The sequence below is a fragment of the Etheostoma cragini genome, chromosome 22 (genome assembly GCF_013103735.1).
Source record: "Etheostoma cragini isolate CJK2018 chromosome 22, CSU_Ecrag_1.0, whole genome shotgun sequence".
Lineage (NCBI taxonomy): Eukaryota > Metazoa > Chordata > Actinopteri > Perciformes > Percidae > Etheostoma > Etheostoma cragini.
The window spans coordinates 5,839,645-5,851,064 of NC_048428.1; the positions used below are offsets into that span (position 1 = coordinate 5,839,645).

Sequence of the window (11,420 nt, forward strand, 5' to 3'; positions counted from 1 at the left end):
ATCGTCTTCTGATTCCAACATCATCTACATGGTTGAAACATGTTTTACTGCACTCTGACCAGCTGGTCCATTCACTCCTGACTCCATCTGGTAGAACTGCACAAGAGGAGGACAGATTCATCATACACTGTAGTTGAAAAAGCATGTGATTGATTTACAAGACTAGGATACTGGAGTGAGAGTGACAAGGATAAAGTATTTGAAGAAAGGCTTTTACAGTAAGTGTTGCTCTAGAAATAAAAGCTTCTGTATAAAAAGTTTAATCATCAAATGTCACTGCATTAGTGTTATTGTTGTGTCCCTGGGGTGTGAGTTGGTATACCGAGGCAGGGACTGGAGCAGGGGCGGACCTCTGAAGAGTCCCCTGCACAAGGCTGGATTCTGACTGCTCCAGCTGGGTTCACTTGAGACCTAAAGAGACAAAGTCAAGTCATAAAGATTCCTGATCCAAATGTAATGGGTTGTGTGGAAGCAGTAAAAAAAAAAAAAAAAAAGAAAGAAAAAATAAAACTTACAGTAATGATACCTGTAGGTAAACTAGGTTGTTGAAGCATTACGTTCATATGAACATGCACTACGATAACCAATTTTTTGACAACTTTAATAAAGTATACTGCATAATTCAAGCACGCATCTGCAACATAATTTAGAGTGTACAAAATTTTGCAAACAGACAAAATAAGTCTTAAGTATAGAATTATTGATAAAATTCAAAATAATCACACTTCTGTTGTGAAAATGAGTGTTGAGTGAGTGAAAGTGTAGTAAGGAGTGTTCCAACGACTGCCTTCCAAATCTATTAATTTACACAGGCTCACCTGTAGCGTTGCTGGAGCCCCGGTCCACAGCTTACATCGCACGGTGACCATGACGACCAGGCCGACCAATCACAGGTCGCAATACAAACGGAGGAGTCACAGGTGACTTGTCCATCTTTGCAAACACTGTTGGCAAAAACATGCATTTTTTTATACATTCCAATTTGCAGCAGTCCAGTTGTCCAAGACATGTATAGGATAAACTTGAGCGTGATTTCAAATATTGCTTTCTATCAACTGATAAATATGACAACTACTCACACAAAACAAAAAAATAATTCTGAATAGTTATGAGGGATTCATTTGGAAAGCTAAATTTCAGTAAGTTAACATTTTAAAAATAAACAGTTATGAAAACCAGGCTTGCTATAAAAGCAAAAACTAAATCTTTTTCTCACCAAGTGGTACACTGGTCCCTGCTGACGGTCTGTCCTGGCTGTAGTGTTTGACCGTCCCAGAGACAGACACACTGGCTGGCATTCACACATCGGCCATCCTGAAGGTACAGACCATCAGGACAGCGACATCCTGGAGAAGACAAGATTTATGTCTTAATTGGCATTTCAGCTGCCAGTGAATGAGCGCTCTAGAAGCTTCAAGTTTGTGGCTTTGAAAAAGAAACCTTTATGGGCTATATATATATATTTAATAAAACATATGAAAAATGCCTACCCATGGAATCACATTCAGTACTTGAAATTTCACGGTGGGACCTTGAGCAGCCAGACATGTTTTGTTTGACAATTCTGGGAATAAAAATGCATCTGAAAGTGCTTTATTGCCTCACTGGGACTTGTAACGCACTTTTTGTTCCTTAAATGTATGAGGAAAGCAGGTATTTTCTTTGTGATTAACAATTTTTGTTTATTTTAAAGATAAAAGAAAAAACACTTAATATAGTTCTGCTTGAAATTTCCAGTAAATGATTAAATGTTCATATTTACTCAAAGTAATGTAATTTAAATAGCAATAGATTTTGCCAACTAAACCAAAACACCCAAATTCATTTATAAAATACGACTTTGTTAATCTCAACAATTAAACAACAAACAATTTCTCTTCAGCATATTTGAAGCATGCATGTATTAAAGAGGCCTTATTTTGTCTTGTGTCATGTGCAATAATGGTTCCTGAACTGTACAAACAGAACAATGTCAAAATCTAAATACTCCAAACTATTCATTCACTGTGACACTGGGCCTCTGAAACGTATCAAAAATGTTCTCAATTGTTCATTTCTACATGACATTATAAAGAAAACAACGATTTCATCAGGCTTCAAAATAAACTTTTTCATCCACCAGTCAAATAGCTGGTTAATGTTTAAAGTTTACCAGCCACTCAATAGGTTACCATTATTTTTTGGCAGGTGAGTAAAGTGGATACAAATTTTGAACACTGGACACCTCTCTACAGTCTTAGGTCCAAAATCAGACCACATCCACGCCTGTGTGTCTTACCTAGTATACATGCTGCAGTGCAGTTGCTGGTCAAGCTAAGATGTGAGCATGTAGGAGGACAGGGCTCCACCCTCCCAGCACGGCAGTCTGCCTCAGTCACCAGCACCATGCTGTTGACGCAACCTGAACAACCAATCAGGGAAAAAAACAGTTTACAGACTCAATCATGCAGTAATGCAACAATCAATATGGCAGTATTATAAACACCAACAGCAGGAATTACTATTTGACAGTGTATAAGCCACCTGTCTGTGTGCTGATGTCTTTGGTGCAGGGCTGGCTGTTGCAGCTCTGGCTCTGCAGGGTCATGCCCTTACAGTCCAGCCCACCGTTCTTGGGGGGAGGAGCAGAGCAGGTTCTGTTCCTCTGTCTGACACCACCTCCACACTGAGTGTCACACTCTGACCACTCTGTCCACTCTGACCAGTGACCATTAACTACAAGAGGAGACCAAGAGAAACCAATAAATTAGAGACAGGGTACTTATGAATAATGCATCCTATTTGACATCAGGTTCAGAGGACACACCTGGACATGCTTTAGGGAAACAGGATCGACTGTCAAACTGAGCCCCACCACAGGCCCCACCGGGCAGGGCTTCCCTCAGTATGTCCCTCTGCCGAAACAGGGAGCCTAGACCACAGGACACGCTGCACGCACTCCACGCTGTCCACTGGGACATGATGCAGTTCACTAGAGGAGAGGGAAAAGGATGAAGCAAGAATATCAGAATTTCCCTGTTTTGTTTTGTCTTACTTAAGGTTGTTAGGATACCATGTATTGCTTCCCGATATCAATTTCAAAACCTGAATTTGCCTATTGGCCGATACCAAGTGCTAGTCCAATACCAGCGTGTACATTTTATTATGTTTTGACCGCTGCATACTACTATCCCTGTATAAATATGATATAATTTCTAAACTTACCGTATTTTCTGGACTATAGGTCACACTTTTTTTCATAGTTTGGCTGGTCCTGCGACTTGTAGTCCGGTGCAATTTAGATATTAAAATATATACAATTTAACCTGTGTTTAAATGTTAATTCATACAAATAACAATACCTTCTACAGACGCGAGAGGGCACTCTAGGCTTCTCCAAAAGACAACTGAGAAAGACTGAACACAAACAAAATGCCTCCAAAAACAAAATCCTTTTCTGCAGATCTCAAACTGCAGGTAGTAAAAAATGCAGCCGGAGACAATAATAGAGCAGCAAAAAGAAAGTTTGGAGTGAGTGTGAAACTTGTGAGGGACTGGTGAAAAGGTTAGTCTTACTGCAATGAAGAAAACAAAGGAAGTTAATTGCGGGCTCAAAGCAAGATGGCCAAAGCTGGAGGAACAAGTCCACAGATGGGTGCTTGAAAAACGTGATGGCGAGAGAGGCTTGCCAACAGTCCGAATACGTCTCCACGCCCTGGTAGTTGTTCTGTGCGCTATTGTGTAGTTGAATAACTGTTAATGTGTTACGTTGGCATACCGGACACCTACCATCTTCAGCCTGTTGTTCTGTGTTTGTTTTTGGTCTTGGATTTTGTGAAATACATTTCTGATTAAATGCAACTTATAGTCCGGTGCGACTTAGATATGTTTTTTTTCCACTTCAGGATGAATTTTTTGACTGATGCAACTTATACTCCTGGGTGACTTATGGTCCGTAAAATACGGTAAATGAATTCCACTTTTTATTATCCAGTTTGACCGTCAGTCATAACGGAAAAAGAACATAAATAAGTCGATTTTCTTTGGGGCTAAAGGACCTGGTATTGGATGCACTGTAATAAACATTTCCGATACCAGCATTTTAGGCAGAATCAGAGGCTTATTATCTTATATCTTACCACAGTCTTTCTCATCTGATCCATCTGCACAGTCCTTCTGAAGGTCACATCTGCGGTCCAGGTGAACGCACTCCCCACTGACACAAGAGAATTGCTTGTGAGAGCAGAGGCTGGGCACCTGGGGGCCCTGGGGAGTCACCGCTGGTCTTGCTGTGGTGCCTGATAAGACATGAGAATACAATAACAGAACTTTATGCTTATGTACACATTTTTTCCAGGACTTACACATTAATTAGGGCTGTCCCAAACTCTTATTTTTTAAACGATTAATCTAGCGATTGTTTTTTTGATTAGTTGACTCTCCTAACGATCAATTTTTCGATTCATTCTAACGATCCTTTTTCAATTAATCTAACGATTATTTTTTCAGTAAGCAATTATTTTTCCATTACTCAATTATTAACTTATTATTATTATGAGCCCTAACCAAATTTAAACCGGACAATTTTTTAATTTGTGGCCGTTATAAAGTACTCATGAGTTTATCTGACACTCAAATCAGTGCAGGATTTACTCTACACGCGTGAGCTACCTTAGACGCGGGGCTAGGCATAGGTGAGCAGAATTTACGCTTTTTTTGCTGCTGTTATCCTGACTCAGGGATTATTTTACAAAGTCTACAGACTACCACGTTGTTGTTGGCATTTAGAGTATAGTACTCCCACACTTTAGAAGAGCGTGTGCAAGCCTTTTACTCAACATCTTGTCGCGAGGAATCCACACCATGTTATTTTTCGATTTCTACGCAACATGTCGACGCAAATTATTTCTGTTATTTTTTTATAATAATAATTATTGGTCGACAAATCGTCCCAGCCTTAACATAACTAATTGTTATTTTGTTTTCCGCATCATGTTTTCCATGTGTGTGAAGTCCATCATGAAACTATAAGGGCCCTATTTTAAACGATCTAAGCGCACGGCGTGAAGCGCCTGGCACAAGTGCGTTTACAAGTATTTTACTAATTTGCTGTTAAAATAACGATGAAATGCCACGTTACTAACTTTAGACCAGGTTTTTGTTGGTCAATGGCACAATCTCTTCCTGCGGCCGCAAGATAGCAATATGCCCAGAAAGCACACCTCCCTATAAGACCAGCACGCCCATGGGCACACAGATGGGCCCAGGTGCATTTGCTGTTTAAATGGCGCAGGAAGGGAGATTGACAACTGCGTTGGACTTAAACTAGAACAGTGTTGAATTGTAGTAATTCTATTTCCCTTCTTCCTCTAGTCTGACAGGTTGTTGATGCATACCACAGGTTTCTTCATCTGACCCATCCAAACAGTCCGGTTTGCCGTCACACACATGTGCCGAGTCGACACAGCCTAAAGTCCGGCACACAAACTGACCCTCCATGCAAAGCACTCTGGGTAGGCCACCATCATGGGGGGTTGTGGCGATCAGCGGGGCTGAAAATAAAAATAAAAAAAGGTTACAATATATGTCGATTCTGTGTAAGTGTTAATCCATGGGTCTTGCCTGGTTGTAGCATAACTAGCAAGGCTGTTGTGTCTCTCACCTTCTGTGGTTTGCAAGCCAGGTCTTCCAGAATAGGTAGTTGTGGGGGGATGCAGTCCAGGTTGACCTGTGGTGAGTCCTGGGTAGAAGGATGGTCAGAATTTAACAAAAGTGACTTGGAAACAGACATACCCATAAAGCAAAGGGAGAAAAACTAATAAAAACCCAACAACAACACAGAGTAAAAAGTAGATTTCTTTTCAGCTGATTACACCTGTGCTTGAAGTTGTAGTCTTATGAAGTCCTATTTGACTTGTGACCCCTGGGCTAGCCACACCAGGTAAACCACCTTGGGATCTGGTGGTATGGAGGCCTGGGGCACCTGTTGTACTGTCACCATGGAAACCTGGTCTCCCTGTGGAGCTTGTCTGGTTCTGCAGCCCTGGAGAGCCTTTGGTTGTAGCCGTACCTTAAGAAGATGAGATGAAAGAGACATGAACAGAGACAGATAAGAATAAAGAAAAATGGAACACAAGGGAGTAAGGAAGGTGCTGTATATTTCTTGACTAAATCGTTTGTTTTTTACTTCCTTTTTATCACTTAAAATTTTGCACTTAATATATTTGAGGCTTTAATGTGGCTGTATGGTAAAATTTTGCTTAGACAGAAATCATTCATTTACAAAAAGAGAATATGTTGCCTTTCTAGTGTTGCATACAGTAACTTAACCTACTTTGGATGTATCATGAGCTAAACTGTGTCACGCGCCAAAGCATTACAAGATTGTTGTAGGGTAAAAGGACTCTGAGTCACATGATCAGCTGGACGGAGATGGTAGTTTGAGGTGAAGCTCCTAACACAACTTTGCTAAATAGTTGTTTTATGGTTCTTACTCCGGTATTCTACCACTGTATGCTCGATATAGTTACACAGGGCGGATTGGCAAGCAAAGTCAGAGCACAACACAGTGATACTGATGCTATTGCAGAAGCACTGGAGAAATAGAGAAGCTACCTCGAGCCACTCTTTTCTCAGATCCAGTCTCAGATTCAACAGGTGGGGATCGACGATGATAAGAATCTAACTGCTATCCATGCTCAAGCATCTCTCCCTGCATGCCTCTCTCAGATCTTACGTCAACGAACTAAGAACTACAGGGGAAAGCAACTCAAGTATTCTGGACAGCCATGGCCACGCTTTTCGGGAGAGGAAGCTAGCAGACATGGAGGACAGAAACAAAAGATGCAATATTCGCACTGTCGGGCAGAAAGAGGGGCTAGAAGGTGCTAATGCTATCCAGCATCTCTCGCGGTGCCTGCCTGTGGCCCCTGAATCCAGCCGATGTTCAAATAGAGATAATGAGAGCACACTGAATTAACAGTGATAGCCCAACGAAGAACACCACTACCAGTCGCACGCTGACATTCAACGTTTGTTGTACAACCAGGCAGACGATTCTACAAGCTGAGTGGAAATCTCCGCTTGTCAAGGCAGGAGAATTTGCTTCTCCCCAGATTACAGCAACTACAGAGTAAAAAGACTGCATGCTATTTATTGAACCATGGATCTAGCAATGGTTAAATGTCTGGATTTTTCCTGCTTTATCCGGCAACACTGAAGATCACGGAAGGCGTGCAGTACAGAGCTTTTACTTACGGCGGGGATGCTGAGGACCAACGCTTCGGATTCTGTCTGTGGCTTGTCTGATATGATTACAGAGACTGTTTCTAAATGCTATGTCAACCTGGTTTAAAATGGCCTAATGTTCACATGTTAGCTGGGCCAATCCCATGCTAGAGTTTCCCTTACATGTGTTTCCCTTATGTGCTTGCTGTTTTGTGCTTCTTGTTTCTTGTTCTGTTAACGAATATTGCGTTTATTTAAATGTTAATCTAATATGGAACCATACTTTGAAAATCAGGTAATAATGGGCTGATGTTCCATTTTTTGCTGCCCCATGTCCAATCTTGAACACAGACCTACTTTGACTGTTAGCCGTCTGGCTGTGTTTCTTCCCTTTTCTCTCACTTTCCCTTTTGTGTCACTGTCTTGTATGTTCCTTTTCTGTGTTTTACATGTATTGTGTATTGAGGGACTTCGCTTTGGATGCACTATGGTTAGGATTTACCAAAATGAAAGGCCATAGCAATTTCCACTTATACTTTCATTTAGAACACAGTTTAATCAATAGTATCAATAGTTGATCTTTCATTTTTGGTTTAGAATTGTGACTGAATGCTCCTCATAAACGTACCAGAACTAACGTACCAAACGGAACCTCCCACTTAAACTGTTGTTGAGTTTGGAGATTAGACCAGAGAAGCTGATTTTGATGCTGTGTGGGACCCTAATATTGATCGGTCGAACGCAAAGACCACTGTTGGCTCTGTAGAAGACCCCAGGATATTGTGGGATGTGATAAAAGGTTTTATTAGGAGCAATACCATACTTTTCTGGTCTAAAGTGCGCAAAGCTGCGTCACTGGAACTGCAAAACCCTGAAGCTGACTTCCACCGATTAGACTAACTGCTGACAAACTCATTTTACCAACCTGAATTCTATGCAACTTTTTAGGAACAGCTGGGCCCTTTCCTTTCTGACTTTATCAACTTCTCTACTGAAAAAGGTAAATTCTCAAGGGATGTTAACACAGCCTTAATTTCCTTACTCTTAAAAAAGGATCCTACAGAGTGTTCTTGCTACCGACCTCTGAGTCTGCTTAACTTTGACAAAAAACTTTGCAAAGCTCCTAACCCGTCGTTTGGAGCCTCATATGGCAACATTTGTGAATTTGACCAAACAGGATTCATTAAAACAAGACTAGCTGCAGATAATATTAGACGCCTTCTCCACGTCATCGATGCGGCGGAGGACAGTAAAACACTTTTTTCTCTTGACGCAATGCAAACATTTGACAGGCTTGAGTGGCCATTTTTATGGTTAGTCTTAGAGGTGCTGGGCTTTGGTAATACTTTTATTGATATGCTCAAAGCTTTGTATCTAATCCCTCAGCCCAAGTCTTAACCGGAGGCACCTCCTCCTCTTTATTTCCAGTTTCTAGATCCTCCCGCCAAGGTTGCCCTTTTAGTCTTGCATTATTTGTAATTTCTCTAGAGCCACTGGCTCAAGCCATTCGCAAAACAATTATGGTGTCACCAACATGCATTCGTAATACAGAGCATCATCTCTCATTATTTGCGGACAATTTTTTTTTTTTTTCTTTAGATAACACCTCTCGGCCTCTCACTCAACTTCTATAGCTATGCGAGGATATGGAAGCTTATCAGGCTTTAAAAGGAACTGGTCAAAGTCTGCACTACTTCATTTAAATGATTCTGCCTGAAACTCAACCATCTCTGCCAACATCACCATTGCAGTTTAAATATTTAGGCATTGTGGTTTCAGTTCACTTTAAGTTCCCAACTTTAAACCTTTTTTTTATGGTCCTTTGTCTTAAGACCCCTCCTTACGTGGTTTAATCCAGATACGTCTGTTTGTTGGCGTACCTTAGAGAGTGCTAAGACAGAGCCTTGGTCACTCTTTTTGCCAATGGTTCTAACAAACAGTGTCAACTGAGCTTTGGGCCCATTATCTCCCATATTATCAAACTTGGAGATAAGCTGAAACATACTGCCATATAGCTTGTAACTGATAACAGCCCCACAGTGGGAACAATCTTCATGGTTCATCATCTAAAACAAATTTTGGGTGAGGTTGGTGAACCCTTCTCTGACTTATAAAATGTATTCAGTCTACCACGTCCCTCTTTTGCCTTCAGTTAAGATCAGCACTCAAGGCAAACGGTGTTCCTTAGCAGAGGCCTTTGCCCATCCACTGTGCAGCCTAAAAACTGTGGTATGGTATCCAGGCTTTATCAGTTCTTAGTAATATCTGGCCGCACGGCCCTTCCTATTGAGAGGAGTGTCAATCTTGACTGGCATGATGTATGGGTTAACATTTCAGAAGTATCTCGCAATCCAGACCATCAACAGATTCAATACAATTTAATTCATAGGACATATCTCACTCCCGTGAAAATGTACCACATGAAAATAATCATGCCCAATTAAAGCTCAAGGTACATACTGTATCTTCACATGTTCTGGGAGTGCTCGTCTGTTGGTCGGTTCTGGAACAATGTTGCATCCAAAATTTCCATCTTGATTAATGTTACTGTACCTAAATGTTTTGATTCTGAATGACTTGTCAGCCTTCCAGCTCTTTAAAGCTCAAAAAACGTGCTGTGTTTGCTGGACTCCCAGCTGCTAAGAGTTTGATTGCAACTCGTTGGAAGCCACCTCATGACATGTCTATCCGTGCATGGACCCTTTCCTTCTTCGATTTTGTGTACATGGAACTGTCAACAATGTGCATCCATGGAACACCGGAAAGGACCCTGGACATTTGGCCCAGTAAGCTGGCTCTTTGAGGTCCGGGTCTAGCCTTGTGCTGCTGCCTTTACCTCAATCTGCGCATGTGATTGGTACTTTTCTTTTCTTGACAAAAAAACTTGCACAGAAACAAGACGGACACACAGACGCACACAAAGACAGACGTCTATGTGTGCGTCTGTTTCCGCATGTTTTTTTTGTCTCCCTCCCAGCTTTCCTCTCCTGGGACGCGTTCCATGTCTCAGTGTAATGTTTGAAATTTTTTGTATCTGTTACTTTCTGAATATATAAATAATTTTGTTTTAAATAAATGATCACAAAAAAAGATTGTTGTAGCAACCAACATAGTAATGTAGTAATACCTTTTATCCTATAGTACATTTCATAAAACCCACAGGCACTTACCAAAAGTACAGATGTACAAAGGGAAAAGAAAATAGTAGGCCAACACAAACGCAGATTAAAAGGAATAAAATGTCATGTAAATGGAGGGGGGTGAACTTCAATCTAGGCCTCTGATGTACAACCACATTTTGCGTTGTAAAGTTATTTTATGAATGAAATAGACATACTACATACCTGAGGGGCAATTCTGAGACATTTTTGAGTCTTTTACAACCCCGTAATTGTCTCCATCTGTTCAAAGCCCGACTGAGATTGACTTGGTTTCACCAGTCATCTTTCACTTTCCCTTTTAGCTTTTAGTTGTTCTTCATTTCATTTCATATTTTTCTGTGATGGTCCTGCCCAGGATCAGCTATCCTACAACAGATGACTTCTAAAATAAAATTAAAATACAACTAAGTCTATGTAAAGGAATAGGCTCCTAACTTTTACCTGGTTGGATAGAAGAACAAAGACTTTTCAGGTGTTACACCAAAATCTGTGACCCTTCAGAATATGTTACTGTAGTGATGTCTACCTGCCGTAAATCACCCTGTGACTTTACAGTTTTAGTCTCGTTTGCTGTTACAGGTCTTTTATGATCGTCAGAGGAAAATGTATTCCGTTTCAAAACATTTAAAAGTTACATATATTAACTTTAAGTTAATTTTATTCTTTGTTTTAAATGTGTTCTGTTTTTACTGCAAAGCACTTTGGAATTGTGTTTCCAAATGTGCTATATAAATAAAGTATATTATTAATAAATTGTCAAATAAACGGTCAATTCAATCACTTAATCATATAGGAGATAAAAAATTGGTGTTGTGGGATGACTTTAGCTCTCACCACAGTTGATCTCGTCAGAGTGGTCCCTACAGTCTGGTCGACCATCACAAAGCGCAGACACCGAGACACACTCTTCACTGTGCTGGCATGCGAACTGGCCTGGCTTACAGCTCTGCACCGTCACTTTCCCCCCAGCAGAGGGAGATGTGGTTCCACTACTGGGGGTCACCAGCTCATCTACAAGTGCAGGAAGAAACAATGTTTCATATTAACAAACAT

At 40.8% G+C, this 11,420-nt stretch overlaps 1 protein-coding gene across 1 annotated transcript in view; it reads right to left on the minus strand.

Moving 5' to 3' along the window:
- Positions 1–11,420, minus strand: part of scospondin (subcommissural organ spondin) — a 129,294-nt gene that overhangs the window by 75,724 nt on the left and 42,150 nt on the right. Inside the window, exons 55-66 of the mRNA XM_034862773.1 lie at positions 11,202–11,378; positions 5,855–6,049; positions 5,642–5,719; positions 5,376–5,531; positions 4,119–4,277; positions 2,807–2,971; positions 2,524–2,715; positions 2,279–2,401; positions 1,217–1,346; positions 819–944; positions 323–411; positions 42–96 (exon numbers count right to left, since the gene is read on the minus strand). Coding sequence (XP_034718664.1) covers positions 42–96; positions 323–411; positions 819–944; positions 1,217–1,346; positions 2,279–2,401; positions 2,524–2,715; positions 2,807–2,971; positions 4,119–4,277; positions 5,376–5,531; positions 5,642–5,719; positions 5,855–6,049; positions 11,202–11,378 — 1,645 coding nt within the window. The remainder of the gene's footprint in view (positions 1–41; positions 97–322; positions 412–818; positions 945–1,216; positions 1,347–2,278; positions 2,402–2,523; positions 2,716–2,806; positions 2,972–4,118; positions 4,278–5,375; positions 5,532–5,641; positions 5,720–5,854; positions 6,050–11,201; positions 11,379–11,420) is intronic.